The sequence below is a fragment of the Jaculus jaculus genome, chromosome 4 (assembly GCF_020740685.1).
Source record: "Jaculus jaculus isolate mJacJac1 chromosome 4, mJacJac1.mat.Y.cur, whole genome shotgun sequence".
In the NCBI taxonomy this organism is placed as follows: domain Eukaryota; kingdom Metazoa; phylum Chordata; class Mammalia; order Rodentia; family Dipodidae; genus Jaculus; species Jaculus jaculus.
Genome location: NC_059105.1, coordinates 151,751,955 through 151,769,336, shown reverse-complemented (window position 1 = coordinate 151,769,336; position 17,382 = coordinate 151,751,955). Strand labels below are relative to the sequence as shown.

The 17,382-nt window shown below is 34.5% G+C and overlaps 1 protein-coding gene across 2 annotated transcripts in view; it reads right to left on the bottom strand.

The window, feature by feature from the left end:
- Positions 1-17,382, bottom strand: part of Epha6 (EPH receptor A6) — a 1,036,261-nt gene that overhangs the window by 431,068 nt on the left and 587,811 nt on the right. For both annotated transcript variants that reach the window (XM_004663307.2, XM_004663308.3), the window contains one exon: positions 4,430-4,554. In XM_004663307.2, the coding sequence (XP_004663364.1) occupies positions 4,430-4,554 (125 nt within the window). The remainder of the gene's footprint in view (positions 1-4,429; positions 4,555-17,382) is intronic.

The window sequence follows — 17,382 nt, the reverse complement described above, 5'->3', positions numbered from 1 at the left end:
AAAATTCATTTATTATTGGTTTTTGAACATTTAACTACTTTTAAAAAATATTGGGGGCTGGAGAAATTGCTTAGTAGTTAAGACACTTGCTTGCAAAGCCAAAGGACCCAGGTTTGATTCACCAGAACCCACATAAGCCACATGTACAAGGTGGCGCATTAGTGTGAAGTTTGTCTGCAATGGCTGGAGGCCTTGGCGTATCCATTCTCTCTCTGCTTCTTTCTCCTCCCCCCTCTCTCAAATAAATAAACAGATAAATAGCCAAAAAAACAAACAGTTTTGGCTCCAGCAGATCACTTCAGATCACCTGTAGCCAGCAGTGGCCTTCCCACTTCTGTATGTGTTGTTTTAAAGTCTTGTCTCTACACTTCTCCCTATACATCTAAAATCAAGTGACTTAGAGCCACGAGGGAGAGCCAGAAGTTCTTTTTTCTTTTTTTGGAAGTCTATTTTTGTTTCTGCTTGGTCTGTAGCTAAAGATTGACTGAGGCCAACTCAGGAAGTCCACTGTCTGCAGACAGAGTTGGCTCTCGTCACTTTGAGTTTGAATGGCATGTATCTCCATCATCTTGCTGTCCTACTCTTTAAGGAGGTATACCAGAAGTCTTCTTAGTTAATCATTTGTCAATAGATCCTTGTCTGAAGGTCAAAGGGTTACTGGTGACAAACATTAAGGCTCTTCAGTGTCCATCTATAGTCCATCTATGCTAACCTATACTGGTTGCTCCCTCTTGGATTTTGCTTCTGTTCAATTATTTCTGTCACTCCTCTGATGAACCTTGAAACAGCTTGCGGTTTCCTATTCTTCCTTTGCTTCTCTTGCACATACATAATTCACACAAATAAACATAGAAAAGAGGATATCTTAATTCAAAAATGAGGTATATATTTCTATATGTCTTGCTTTCTAACTGAACAATATTTAAGATCCCACTAATGAAATATTTAGTATAATGAATTTTGTCAAAAGCTTTCAGAGTTGCTATTTATATTTTTTTTCCTCAGAAGAATAAATTATACCATAAATGCATATATGTAAAATGTGTACTCAGAATTTGAAGTCATAATAGGGAAAATTTTAGTGCTACATATAATATGCTTTTTATGATTGGTTATCTACATATTGTGCATTTATATATGAAAATAAAATTATTTTTAGCTTTTACCCAATTCCATTATGTTGTTCTGTCATTCTATATTACATCACATGCCAAAAATATTTTCCTAATACTTACTTAAATGAGTTTTTAAACACTGATTTGGTGTTTTTCTGGTAGATAGGTTGATATTAATCTTTATAACCCACCAAAAGGTTTGGAATCCTTATTTCCATTTCAGAAATATGACCATGAATATAAGGAAATATATTGACTTTATTTTTCTGACCATGTGCACAATGAGATTCAGAAGCAGAAGTAAACTAGAAATCTTTGGCTTCAAATTATATATCTAATCAATTATGTCTATGTCATTACCATTTTGGTTTTCAAAACATCACTTTTCTAATATTAGCTATTGTATCTTTAAAGCAAAATATGGAATAAATCTCAAATATTGCCCACCTAGTAGTCAATATAGATATTAATTACTGCCTTTTACAATTTTAATAATTTTAAAATTTAAAACATAGATTAATTTTTATTAACTTTGGTCTGTCTTTATGTAGGAATATCAGAAGTTATTTTGTATTTTTAAATAGGTGTGTGTGTGTGCATGCAGGTGCATTCATGCATGCATGTGGAGACCATGGACATATATAATATTTGTAATATATACCCTATATATGACATGTATGCCATGTATAACATATATACATACATATATATATATACACACACACACACATATCTATTGCTTTTGAGAGAATCATTTTGAGTACATGAAAATCTGTTATAGCTCTGTCTCTTTGTCTTTCTCTCTCTCTCTCTCTCTCTCTCTCTCTGTGTGTGTGTGTGTGTGTGTGTGTATGTGCATTCTTTTGACATCATGCAACAAACTGTAACATTTGAAAAGCTAGTCTAATGGGCTGTTGAGCACATGCTGGCCTGGCTAATGATCAGAATCTATATTCCAAATTAAGCTCAGTAAAACTTATTTACTACCGCTTTAGATTTATCTATACCAGATAAGGATAATTTTAGCTTTTATTACTTTTTTTTTACATAATGCTAGAATGACTGGAGGGACCAGAATAGACACAACCATGAAAACACCTCCCTTTATCCAACCTACATTTACTCAGAAATCGAACACAGTTAAGGTTCCATTTCTGCTCCTGCCTTTTTCTTTTCTGGAAAAAAAACTGAAATATGTTTTTGATGCTCCATCAATTACATTAACTAAACTCACAAGGCATATTATGGCACCTAAAATTCAAACACTCTGTCCCAGGACATTTTCTGCCCTTTGCATTCACTCACCTCTGAAAAATGCCTCTGTAAAATCTGTAGTAAAGGCTTCTCTGTCTCCACCCCTCTCCATTAGGAGGAATTCATTTAAATCAAAGCCATCTGCTTGTCATTGATTCTCATCCTTTGTGTGTGCGTCCTACACCCACACACAAGTGATAATAAAGTTATATGCCTTTTCTACTTTAAAACTTTCTTGATAATTATTTATTTATTTGAGAGAGAGAGAGAGAGAGAGAGAGAGAGAAAAGGAGAAGGAAAGAGAGAGAATGGATATTCCAGGGCCTCTAGACACTGTGAACAAACTCCAGATATACGTGCCACCTTGTGCCTTTGGCTTAGTAAGTACTGTGGAATTGAACCTGTGTCTGTAGGCTTTGCAGCCAAATGCCTTAACCACTAAGCTATCTCTCTAGTCCTTTTTTGTTCCTTTTTTGAGGTAGAGTCTCATTCTAGCCCAGGCTAACATTACACTCACTCTATAGTTCCTAGGTTGATCTTGAACTCACAGCTATGCTTCCTCCTCTGCCTCTGGTGTGCTGGGATTACAAGCATGCACTATCATGCCCAGCCTGTATTATAAATCTATTATGAACTTATTTTAATAAAATCCAACGTGAACCTTCAGTAGAAATGTTTAAACATTTTTTTCTGGTAAATTGTAGTAACTACTTGGCTTGATATGTGATTTTTATCTTAATTAAAAACTCATAATGGGCTAGAGAGATGGCACAGTGGTTAAGGTGCTTGCCTGCAAAGCCTAAGGACCTGGGTTTGACTCCTCAATACCCACATAAAGCCATATGCACAAGTTTGCACATGCATATGGAGTTCATTTGCCATGGCTACAGGCCTAGTTATTTTTATTTTTTAGAGAGAAGTGAAAATGAGAGAAATTGAGAGAGAGAGAGAGAGAGAGAGAGACAGATAGAGAGAATTGGCATTCCAGGACCTTAGCCACTGCACTCCAACTCCAGATGATTGTGCCATCTAGTGTGCCTGTGAGACCTTGCACTTACATCACCTTTGTGTGTCTGGCTTACATGGGATCTGGAAAGAGATGGAACCTGGGTTCTTAGGCTTAAAAGGCAAGTGCCTTAACTGCTAAGCCATCTTTCCAGCCCTGTTATTTTTATATGTATTTATTTATTTATGATAGAGAAAGGGAGAGAATGGACACACCAAGGCCTCTAATCACTATAAATGGACTCCAGACACATGTGACAACTTGTGCATCTGGCTTATGTGGGTCCTACAGATATGAACCTGGGTTCTTTGGCTTTGCAGGCAAACACCTTAACTGCTAAGCAATCTCTCCTGCCCATAAATAAAAGTTTTAAAAATTCATTTTGCTAATATTCTCAAAGTAATAATGCAGTAGACATATCAGGTTTGACTGTATGATCCTCTAAGATATCTGTATCAAGAAGGTTCTTATTATGAGAAATACAAGGGACCATAAAGAAGGAAATATAATACTTTTAAATCTTAATTTATTAGCAATTTCCATTTAACTCTTAAGGTAGACTTTGTATTGTTTTTTTTTTTGTTTGTTTTGTTTTTTTGAGGTACGATCTCCATGCTGACTTGGAATTCACTATGTAATCTCAGGGTGGCCTTGAACTCATAGTGATCCTCTTACCTCTGCCTTCAGAGTGCTGGGATTAAAAGCGTGTGTCACCACGTCCAGCTTAAGGTGGGCTTTTCTAGTTATAGTGAACTATAACTGTAAGCTCATTGGCAAATGATACATGCTGCCCACTAACCCTAAGTTACTGGAATTGTCTTAACTATTTCTTTTCAACAATGTTTGAGAAACAATGTATACATTGAAGAAGTTGCCAGTGTTGACAGGACACAAGATAAAGTAATGAAGACATTGTAGGCACAATCAGAAGACCGAGAAGAATAAAAGAAACTGATTATAAGATGAGACAAGGGAAAACAGTTTTGAAGAAAATAAGTTTACCCACATATGTGGTATGTACGTATATTAATTGGAAGCTCCAAATAAGACCTACTTTCTCATAGTACTTGATCTCGTAGTCCAGAATGGCCCCATTGGAAAAAGCAGGAGCTTGCCATGATAGGGCAATGCTATTTTGGGATGCCCAGTCCTTCCTCACCACACCAATCAGAGACGGTGCTGAAAGGAAAGAAAATATGAGTTAACTTGTATAAGTCATTTTCTATAACCCTTTCTATATTATATCTCTTCCAAGGAAAATACACTTTTTAGAGGCCACAAATGATTGCCACGGATTTGTAAAATAGTTTAGGAAATACATTATTCAATCCAAATAAAGGTTTTAAATATTTTAAAATGCTGTTAAGTAGCAAATGAAAAACTTAAATATTCTAAGAATGAGAGGCAGAACTCAACATATTTGATCTTATTCAGGAGGTATCTTCCTAAGACTGGTTTTGGTCTCGAGATATGACATCAAGATCAATATACTTCACTCCCATAATTTTTTTTTAAATCTACTGCTACCATAGGAAACAGATTGCAATTGCTAGATAATTTGTAGTCTTTATTTCTCTTCAAGAAATTGTAGTTCTTTACAAAATTGTTATGTACTTTATGTACAATGATTCTTTGCTTATCAGTGAGGTTTCTTTTGCATAATTTTGTAGCTTGAATAAAATTGAAGTATTTAATTTCAAAAGTTAACTCCTAAATCATGCTTATATTTTTTTTCTATATATTTTAATTAACATAAACCTGACCTGCAATAATCTTATGTTAAATTTCCATTACTCAATTACAATCTATATGGTATTTTTTTTTCTAATATCACTAACAAATTACTTCTTTTTTATGTATTCTAAATAAAAAATCAAAATAAAAATAGTGCTTGGTATAGAAATTATGCCTCACTGAGATATTATTTCTTAGATTGGCAAAATAATCACAAATTTTGATCTCACAATCTGTTGCCTGCACTTTAGGAAGTATGATGGGGGACTACACAATTGTTCAAATATTATGAAAATAGACTCAATAATTGAAGATGAGTTGTGTACTCATATATACTTAGATGACTGGATTGACTGGATTGTAACCCAGAGATACACTGTTTAAATACCAAGTGTCTAATTTCCAAGAAAATTCATAGACAGTTAATTGTGAATGTTTGAATAATCTAGATGCCCATCAACAAGGGATTGGTTACAAATCAATGTCACAGAAAATGGAAAATTATTAAGTATTAAAAAGGAATCTTAAGCCAGGTATGGTGGTACATGCCTTTAATTCCAGCACTTGGTAGGCAGAGATAGGAGGATTGTAGTGAGTTCAAGGCCACCCTGAGAGTACATAGTGAATTCCAGGTCAGTGTGGGCAAGAGTGAGACCCTACCTCAAATATCAAAAAAAAAAAAAAAAAAAAAAGAAAGGAAGAAAGAAAGGAAGGAAGGAAGAAAAAAATACAAGGCTAAACCTAAGAATGAAAATTTATTATAATGCTTTACTCTGGGATGGAGTTGACAAGAAGATAAATATTATAGGCTTTGATGCCAGACTTATGAATATACCTTGGTTTTCAGATTTAATTTTGAATCCTGGAAATATTTTAAATGATAAAAACATAAAGCCAATATCTATCAAAACAATCTACACTAGAAAAATAATACAAGAATAGTATGTGTTGATTTGCTGACAAAGTTACCAAGGGGAAACTTCACTAGGAAATAATTTAATTTAATTCTTAATAGAATATGCACTTGAAAAGTTAAAAAGAAAGACTCATCAACATTTATTAAACCAACTTTGCTAATGATGCGTTGGTCATGGTATGACCATCCAGTTCTGAAGTAGTCATGTATATTGAGCTAGAACGTAAGGTAAGTGGTTCTGTTGTTATGAGCAAAAAGAACTTGAATATTGCCCCAGGGGGAGAAAGGAGAGGGCAGTGGAGGTAAGTAAAACCACAAATTAAAATAACCTCAATTTACCATTAGGAACTCGTGACAGCTTTCAAATTCATCTCAGAAATTTATCTAAATGTGTTAATCAAGGTCAAGATTAGATTTGAAAAACTTACTCACTATGATACTACAAATTTCTTAGAAACACTTAAGTTTTTAAATTTTGATATTTTACTTCTAAATATTGCCTTTGCATATTCAAGAAAATTATATATATATTAATACCTGAGATTGATATGTATGGTTCTTCTAAGCAACTATAGCTTTCATGAGAAGTTAGGCTTAAAAATATGCTTTCTGACTATTCAAAGAAAAATATGATTGAGCTAATAATTGCAAAGATGATTAAGGAGTTTTTCTTATAAACAAAATAATGATAGAGAAGATAGTTAATAGGTAAAAGCACCCAGAAGTAACCCACTAGCAAAACTGAAATATATTTGGTATTAACAAATTTATCAGTGCTGGCAACTGCATTATTGCTCTTACATTATTGGGTAATAATGTAGGAAAGGGTGTTTTATGGGTTATAACTTCAAAATAGATCATACAAACCAGAAGATAATTTAAGCATATCATTACATAACAAATTTTGATCATCCTTTTAATGTATATAATTTTATGGTTAAATTTCTTTTTAATGTAGGTCATAAAGCAATATTACCAGTGTATTAGATTTTGTCTTGTAATTAGTTAGCACACAAGGACAGCCATATACTACTTGTAAAACATAAATTTCAATTATGGTAACATGATAGAAGGACTACTAAATAAAATATAAGAACTATTTTTCTATTTATAAATCTCCATTCAACAGTTGTACAACTACAGTTCATAAAATTTAAAAGACCCACCCATATGCCTATAAAAAAAAAAACAAAAAGTACTCTAATTATATATATGTTTCCCTTTCAAATAAACTTTAAAATCAGAGATGAGAACTATGATAGTTTCCAAATTTGCTTCACTTTTGTACATCTTTTCATAAGTAGATATTCATGTATTACATACTTATCAAACACATACATTTTTAAATAAGTGTATGCCTTTTAAAAACTATTTTCTAAATTTAAAATCCCTACTTTAGGGTATTCATTTACATTGATGTTTATAATTTTTCTAATATTGGATATTACAGTTTCCAATATTATGCTTTTAGAATTCTATTAATGTATGAAAATTGTTTTTATTTTGTTAAACATTTTGTCTTAGATGAGTTCTCATCATGTTGTCCTCCTTGGCTTCAAATTTGTAGGTTCAATGATTCCCTCAATTCAGCCTACTGAGCAGCTGGAATTACAGGTGCATGCTATCAAGCCTCGCTTCCTGATTTTATTTTTTGATAAAATCGCTGCATATCAGTTGAATTTTTTGAATTATGCCATGTATTAGCATACAGCTTTTGAAAATAGCTACATTGATATACTTTCAGCACACATTTAAATATATAATGAATGCAAGACAAGGATGCCAGAAACCATTTATCGTTTAATACAACCCCAAATGCTCTATTCACTTTGTTTTTGCAGTTGACAAAACTAGAAACCATTTCATTTTTCAATAGGCTTCAATATATGACCCTTCAGGCATAAGTTTTGAATAGGTTTAATGAATGTTTTTAAAAGACTCAGTTTATGTAACAGCAGTATCTTACAAACTGTGATAGCAGAAAAAAATGTTACCTTTGACTTGCAAAATGATTGATGAATCCATGTTCTTGACAGTGTTTTAATATGAAATACTTTCTGGCTACTACATTTACGGAATCAAATAGATTACCAAGTACTATATAACAAAATTTGAATAAATGCATATATGGGAATTAGTAAGTGATAAAGATTTTATTCACAAACAAATGAGTCTTACTTGCTTATGCTTATGTGGAGTTGGTTGAAGAAAGTCTAACATATTTTAGTCTTTATATTGTGCTCCTAATTAACATTCAATGTGTCTTTACTAAATATTTAGTAGATATAATACAAATTATCTTCTTTCAATCTCAAATTTATGGTGTGTGTACTGCTTTCTTTTTAAAGAGTAAGTAAATTGCATCTGAGAGCAGTTTGCAATTGTGGAATGTGATGTGAGGGTGAATTTTAATATTAAAATGTCAGCTAAGTATTGGAAAATTAATATAGTTACTGTATCTCTTCTTAATATAATACTAACATGGTGTTGGAATATGTTCAAGATCAAAAGCCATATTCAAAGCATGAAATGATTTCATAAATAATCTTATGGCCTTTAGATGTAATTTTCTCTTATTCTGATGTTCAAAACCATACTGTGGATGACTGTGAACATTTATGATATTGAGAATTTATTCAAGATTTATAAAATTCCTCCTCATATAATCTGCTTTTTTAAAACTATATTAATACTGTTAACACCAGTCTTCTAGTAAGCATACTTCTTGTACGAATGTTTCCACATTTTGATGAAGGGACAATTGCACCCCTGTGTATGTGTTGTATATACATGTTTAGATGTGAAAGATAAGAAGGAGAGAGAGGGATAGTTCAGTTTTTCTTTTAAATTTTTTTTGTTCATTATTTATTTATTTATTTGAGAGTGACAGGCATAGAGAGAAAGACAGATAGAGGGAGAGAGAGAGAATGGGCGCACCAGGGCCTCCAGACACTGTGGACAAACTCCAGACACGTGCGCCCCCTTGTGCATCTGGCTAACGTGGGACCTGGGGAACCGAGCCTTGAACCGGGGTCCTTAAGCTTCACAGGCAAGCTTAACTGCTAAACCATCTCTCCAGCCTGATAGTTCATTTTTATACAAAACTGTTTGTGACAACATGAATTCTAAATAGTAGAATGTTTAAATAGATCTTTTAAAACCATTGTTAAATTGCTTTACTAATGCAGGAAATCCTGCAAACATGATTATACAGTTCCTGTTTAGTGGGTACATTAGCAGTAATAATTTATTCAAGGACACCCAGTTCTTTAGAAATATCCACTTATGAGCATACTATATGCATGTAGCCAGGTAAGAGCAGGCTTTATACCCCTAAGGCTTATGACCTCCCATGCCATAGGGTTTTGATTAGGTTTTCAATACTAGGTGTGTATTCCTTCCCATAGAGCAGGCCTCCAGTCCAATTGTAGAACAGTTGGTTTCCCCCAGAGCAACATGACACTATTACACTGATTTGTTCATTTGTTCTGTCAAACTTGAGGCTTCTCTTTTACCTATGATGACTTCTATCTCCCATAGGGCTGCATGCAGTGTAGCTTTTTCCAGCTTTCAGTTAGCTGGTCTGCAGGGAGAAGGTTTTGAGCTCAGCACCAGCTTTAATTCTCAGTGACCTTGCTGCAGGCATGTGAAGTCTTTAGCAGTAGGATTTTACCATTTGTTAGTCATGGGAAACCAAGGACCTTGACAATAGCCTACAATGTTTTAGAGGCTACAGGGACCTCCCTGGCTAACAACTCACTGGAAGGTATCCCATCCCTAATCCTGAAAATTTTCTAGTAGTATTCTATGGCTCCTGGATATGCCATTATCCAAAATAGTAGGCTTTCATATGTCTTATTCAGAATATCTTGGATTTTGATTGTCCCTCCCCGACCCTTCTCTTACTCAATCTCTTCCCCTGTTATTATTTAGGCCATTCCACTCCTTGTAATCTGTTCTTCTACTTACATATATACAATACCATCCCCTGAAGTCCTTCCCTCTCCTCCCTCCCTTATAACCTTTTCCTAGCTTACTGGTTTCTGCTACTTATTTTTTGGTTCCAGCTCACACACAAGTTTAAACATTTGTAGGTAGTATCCACATATGAGAGAGAACATGTGACACTTGGTTTTCTGGGCCTAGGTTACCTCAATTAGGATAATTCTTTCCAGATCCAACCATTTCTCTGAAAATTTTATAACTTCATTTTCCTTTACCACTGAATAGAACTCCATTGGGTAAATGTACATATTTATTATCCATTCATCTGTGGAGGGACATCTAGTCTGGTTCCATTTCCTAACTATTGTGAATAGAACAGCAATAAACATGGTTGTGCAAATATCTCTAAGGTAGTGAAAAGAGTCATTAGGATATATGCCTAGCCGTACTATAGCTGGATCATATGGCAAATCCATTTTTGGCTATCTCAAGAATCTCCACACTGATTTCCACAATGGCTATACCAGACTACATTCCCACCAGCAGTGTAGAGGGTTCCCCCTTTTCCGAATCTTCACTAACATTTATCTTCTTTTCTTTTCTTTCTTTTTTTTTTTTTTTGGTTTTTCAAGGTAGGGTCTCATTCTAGCTCAGGCTGACCTGGAATTCACTCTACATTCTGAGGGTGGCCTCAAACTCAGCAATCCCCTACCTCTGCCTCCCGAGTGCTGGGATTAAAGGCATGTGCCACCACACCCGACTATCATTTGTTTTCTTGATGTTAGTCATTCTGACAGGCATGAGATGGAATCTCAAAGTAGTTTTAATTTGCATTTCCTGATGGCTAAGGATGTAGAACATTTTTTTAGATGTTTATATACCATCTATATTTCTTCCTTTGAGAAATTTCTAGTTCCATAGCCCATTTTATTTGATTTCTTATTGTTTTGTGTTTTGAGTCCTTTCTATATTCTGGATATAAATTCTCTGTCAGATGTATAGCTGGCCAAGATTTTCTCCCACTCTGTAAGTTGTCTGTTCCTCTATTCACAGTGTCCTTTGCTGTATAAAACCTTTGTAATTTCATGAGATCCCATTGGTTGATTAGTGGTTTTATTTCCTGAGCAATTGGGGTTATATTTGGAAAGTTGTTCCCTATGCCAATATGTTGAAGGATTTCCCTTGACTTTACCTCTAGCAATTTCAGAGTTTCAGGTCTGATATTAAAGTCCCTGAACCATTTGGACTTTATTCTTGTGCATGGAGAAATACAAGGATCAATTTTTACTCTTCTGCATATAGATATACAGTTTTTCCAGCACTACTTGTTGAAGAGGCTGTCTTTTCTCCAGTGAATATTTTTGGCATTATTGTCAAAAAGCAGGTGGCTTTTGCCTGGATTAACATCTGGGTCTTTTATTCTGTTCTATTGATCTACATGTCAGCCTTTATGCAAGTACCTTGCTGTTTTTTTTTTTTTTTTTTTTAAGGATGGTTTTGTAATATAGTTTAAAATCAGGCATGGTGATACCACAAGCCTTATTTTTAAACAATTTATTTTTATTTTTATTTATTTATTTGAGAGTGACAGAGAGAGAAAGAGGCAGATAGAGTGAGACAGAGGATGGACGCACCAGGGCTTCCAGCCACTGCAAACAAACTCCAGACGCGTGTGCCCCCTTGTGCATCTGGCTAACGTGGGTCCTGGGGAATTAAACTGGGTTCCTTAGGCTTCAGAGGCAAGCACTTAACCACTAAGCCATCTCTCCAGCCCCATAAGCCTTATTTTTGTTGCTGAAAATTATTTTGGCTATTCTAGGTTTTTTTCTGCTTCCAAATGAATTTTAGGATTGTATTTTCTATTTCTGTGGACACTGCCTTTGGAACTTTAGTGGGAATTGCATTAAATGTGTAGACTGCTTTTGGGAAGATTGAAATTTTCTTAATGTTTATTCTTCCAATCCAAGAACATGGGATGACTTTCCATTTCCTAGTGTCTTCTGCAATTTCTCATTTGAGTGTTTTAAAGTTCTCATTGTACAGATCCTTCACTTCCTTGGTTTGGTTTATTCTAAGGTACTTTATTTACTTACTTTTTGAGGCAGTTGTGATTGAGAGAGATTCTCTGATTTCATCCTCCACATGTCTGTTGTTAGTATATAGGAAAGCTACTGATTCTGTGTATTGTATCCTGCTATGCTGCTGAAAGTGTTTATCAGCTCTAACAGTTTATTGGTAGAGTCTTTAGTGTCCTTTATGTATAGAATCATATCATCTGCAAATAATGATAATTTAATCTTTTCCAGTTTAAATCCCTTTTATGAATGTCTCTTGCCTTATTGCTATAGCTAAGACTTCCAGGACTATATTAAATAAATGTTGGGACAGTGAAAACCCTTGTCTTATTCCTGAATTTAGTGGAAAAGCTTCAAGTTTTTTCCCATTTAGAATTATGTTTGTGGTAGGTTTGTTATAAATAGCTTTTATTATGTTGAAATATGTTTATGTCTGGATAAATGCATATACTATGCTCACCAAACTACGCAGTGTGCTTAATGTTCACGTTCACATTCATATATTAATGCTTCTCTCACTTTTGGTTAGGGAAGCTTCTCTTTTCAGATAGCAGTGACCACTGGGATGACCCAAGAGGCAACATAGTGCTGAGAAGTGACAGAAGAGTTTCCAGCACTGAAACATATTTATCACACCCTCCAAGGCCCAGGGTATATTATGGAAGAGTTGGTGGAAAGAATGTAAAGGCCAAAGGAAGGGTACCACTCCTTACCATGCAACTGACCAGACAGAAATTGGCCTTGATATCCATGACCTCGCAATGCCCAGCAATACCCTCACAAGACCCTCATAAAAGGAGAAAAAGATGATGATATCAAAATAATAGAGAGACTAATGGAGAGAGGGAGGGTATATGATGGACACTGAAGTTGTGAAGGGGAAAGGGGGTGGGAGGAAATGATCATACTTTATTTTCTGTAAGTATAGAAATGTGAATAAAATTTTTTTTAAATAAATGTCCACTTTCTAGACAATACTAATATGGAGTCTGTGATTTCCTGTGACTTCTACATGGATTTCAGCTCTGACTTTTAGCATTAACATAATGAACTCATCACCTTCTCTTATCCAGCATCTTGTTTTCTCTCATTATTTCTCCTTCCATCCCTCCTTTTCACCCTTCCTCCCTTCCTTTCTTCCTTATTTCCTTCCATATTTTTCATATTTCTTTCTTTCTTCTTTCCTTCTCTCTATCCTTTCTTCTTTTTCCCTCCTTTCTATTTTCTTTCTTCATTTACATTTTTTGTGCATTTTCTTGTCTTTTTTCTTTATAGTTTTCCTTTCCTCCTTTCACAACTTTTAGGAAAGATTTGGAGAAGTTATAGGGAAGATTCTAAGATATACAGTCAGCAACATGATTCACTACCAATAAAGTTTCATAGTATGATACCAAAATAGTATAGACCAGAATAAAATTGTGAAGTTATATGATATTTGTTTTCAGTTATCTATTTCCATATTTACAAAAGATACATTACAAGCCAGCCCCTCTAATAAATATACCAATTTGTTTTACAATATGAAATTGGCATCTTTGACAAATGAAACATGGCTTTGTTTTTTTCTATCCTTCAATTAGTGTGTTACAAATATATGTTTGTTATAATATTGATTATATCATTCCCTATATTTAAAATTGTTATTTTGTAACAGCATGACATTTTCTTCCCCATTACTACTGAACTAGTGAGCATAACTGAAAACCTCAAGTACAAATTCATGATTCTTCCTTTATATGGGTAGGAACAAGGCACTGTTCAAACCACAATGTTTAATAATATTATTAACGTGAGTTTATAATGTAAATTGATATTTTAATTCTGAGACCATGATTAAAAGTACATGTTTTTTTTGAAATATTTATTTAATATTTTGTGCTTTAGATATAATGCATCCTAAAAATTGGCTTTTTTGGTTCTACTTTTCTGTGTTTTTCTTTGTAATCTGGTTTTAATAATAATGTATATTGCTATATACATTCCCCATGTAGTTGGTATCTTATCATGTATTTGAAATATACATGTGAGACACAGATAATCAGGAGAGTTGGCACTTGGCTTTATGTGGTTCCTACTATGTTTCTATTTTTATATCTGAGAATAACACTGTAGAGCATTAAACCAAATGGTGGATGTAGTAAGGAGAGGAATGGCTCCCAAAACTCACATCACAATCCCCCACGCCTGGGGATGTTGTGTAATTAAGATGCTTCTTAGTTTTCATTAAGATCAGGATTTTGAGAGGGGGAAGGTGTTAGTATCCATAAGCCAGTCATGCAAATGTAATCACACGTGGCCTCATAAGAAAGAAGCAAAAAGGTCAAGTGCCTTGGCACATGACCTATAGGGGTTGGAACATATACTGGATAGATTCCCCCTAGCGACCTTCAGAGGGCTATCAATGAACTGAGAAGTAGATTTTGTCCCATGAAAGTATTTTGTATTTTCAACATTTAGAACTGTGAGTCACTGAATATGCGGTGTATCAAGACGCTTGGTTGTGGCAATTTATATAATAAAAATGTAGAATGTGTACGTCAATGCAGCACAATATAATAAATTGCTTCAGTTTGTCAATGAATACATTTTCAAAGAATTAACTTGGTATACACTTGTGATTCTATTATGTAAAGTTTGCATCAAAAAATATCTTTCTAAAGCAGTGATAAAATACATCTCTTTAATAGCTTCTATTTATATAGCAATTTCTACAATGTTCTCAATCTGATGTCTATATTTAAAAATATTTGAGAGATTTGGAAATATTTACATTACTTAATCTAATGTTGGTCAGGTTTCTCTTTTTCTTCCTTTCTGAAGAGAGAAGATATTTTCCTCTGACTTATTATATGACCTTACATTTAAATTATATGGGTTTATTATTGTCCCATGACTTCCCTAAAAGTTAATGGTATTATGTTCTTTCAAATGACGTTAACTTTGAATTTCCAGTGTCCTTATCCATAGTCACATCAAGCAACATGAAACTTGGGAACACTTTCTCCATTTCCTGTGATGCCTTGGAGATACTGTGTGCCTGGTATTAGTGAGAAAAGCTTGGAGACATTTGCACATCAAACACTGCTCGTAAAGGCAAAGGTTATAATCCCTTTATAAGTAATGTTATAAAGGTAGTACTGTCAGTACTCAATTCAAGAGGTTATGAGTTATCTTTCAAGTTATTTTAGAAAAATCTATGTATTTTTAATGTTTATTATTATCATTAACATGTTTCATATGGATGCATCATGTATTGATACCCCCTTTGCCCTCATCCCTGTCCCCATACTGCTGGGGACACTACTCAGTGGGGTTGCAGGTATTCAAGAAATTCAATGTATACATAAAATATGTATTTTTAATTTCTTCTTTATTGGCTCCATGATTGGCTGATCTAACAGTGTAAGCTTGTCTTTATGCTGCTATTTTCAATAATTAAATCACATACTTTGTTACTCCTTAGTTTGAAAACATTTGAGAAACTGTTTATATGACAGATGCTATAAAATGCAGTTTATTTCTTTGAAATATAAATAAAAGAGTAACTTCAAATGAGGTCAGTTAGAGATTCTGTTGATTTTATTATCTGCCTAGCTGCAGCAAAAAATTATGTTTCACTACTACCTTCTAAGAAATTTTAGCAGCTGGCATGAGAATAGAAAATAAAAACTGAAGAATTTGAAACTTCTCAGACCATTATAGTAAAATCAATATCATTTATTTCTATTGAATCTTCCAAGAGAAAATAGTAGTATTTGAAATGTACTTATGTAATATATGAACATTATAACAGATTTTAAATGTGTGAATATCCTAGTAATACTTGAATATACTTGAACACCAAATTCATAGCATAACACAGAGGGGCCAAGGTGGGGAATTGAGCAATGGTGAGAGGCCACCCCAAAAGGTAACAAGGGCAAATGACAAAAATAGCAGGTACATAGGCCTGCACTGGAAGTGTTAATCTCCCTTTCCATGTCAGGGCAGGTTATGGGTTACATACTTATAGTTGATGTTACCATTCTCAATTAAGCTGTATTTGGAGGTTGACTATTGTTGTTTAGATGCTTTCAGTTTCACAGGGCCTTTTTCTTTTTCTTTTTGTTAAAATTGTTTTTATTTATTTATTTGAGAGAGAAGGAAAGAGACAGAGTCAGGGAGAGAGACAACCGGCACACCAGGGCCTCCAACCACTGCAAATGAACTCCAGACACATGCACCCCCTTGTGTATCTGGAGTACTTGGGTCCCGGAGAATCAAACTGAGGTCCTTTGGTTTTGCACTTAGCCATATCTCCATCCCGCCTTTGTGTTTTTCTTCTGTTATTAGTGGGGGCAGCATCTGATTCAGAACCAGGCTGAACTTATACCCAATTCAGAAAAGAAATCTCAACCTCTCAGCAGACAGGATTATGGGTGTAGAGCAACACAAACCCGTAGGGAATTTTGGCTTTATAAGATTATCTATTTGTTTTAATACCAAAACCTGCACACTGTGGGCTAGTTTTATTGAATTTGTATATTGTTCAGTTGAGTTTTAGAATTTCCCAGTGAATTGCTCCACCTAGCCCACTAGAATACTTGAGTAGCAGGCAACTGAACACCTAGGATTACTTCTGCAGTTAGATTGGAGTCTAAGAGCTACACTTGGCACCTTAGACTCCTACCCTGAAGGTATATAAAGTTGGATTTCCAAGTCTAAGAACACTGCAGATAATTAGAAAAGTCAAGCATCAAAGCAATTCAGGATGCAAAAATTGCTACAGTATCAAACAACAAAGAATCAAGACAATACAAGCCAACAAAAAATTATAAATCCATCAGAAATGACCCCCAATAGACTGTTTTAGATGAAATGCCTGACAAAGATTTCAAATAAAATTATATTATTTATACTCAAATAAGCCAAAGAAGAAATTAAAGAATCAAAAAGAAAACAAACCCCTGAAGGAATTCCAAAAGAACACAGGAAGCCAGTTTAATGAAATAAGGAGACCATTATAAGGCATGAGTAAGGAAATAGAAATACTGAAGTAAAACTAGGCAGAAATACTATCACTGATAAACACAGTCAGTCATGTTTTTTTAAAATTTTTATTTATTTATTTACTTGAGAGTGACAGACACAGAGAGAAAGACAGAGAGAAAGAGAGAGAGAGAATGGGCGTGCCAGGGCTTCCAGCCTCTGCAAACGAACTCCAGATGCGTATGCCCCCTTGTGCATCTGGCTAACGTGGGACCTGGGGAACTGAGCCTCGAACCGGGGTCCTTAGGCTTCACAGGCAAGCGCTTAACCGCTAAGCCATCTCTCCAGCCCCAGTCATGTTTTATTTTT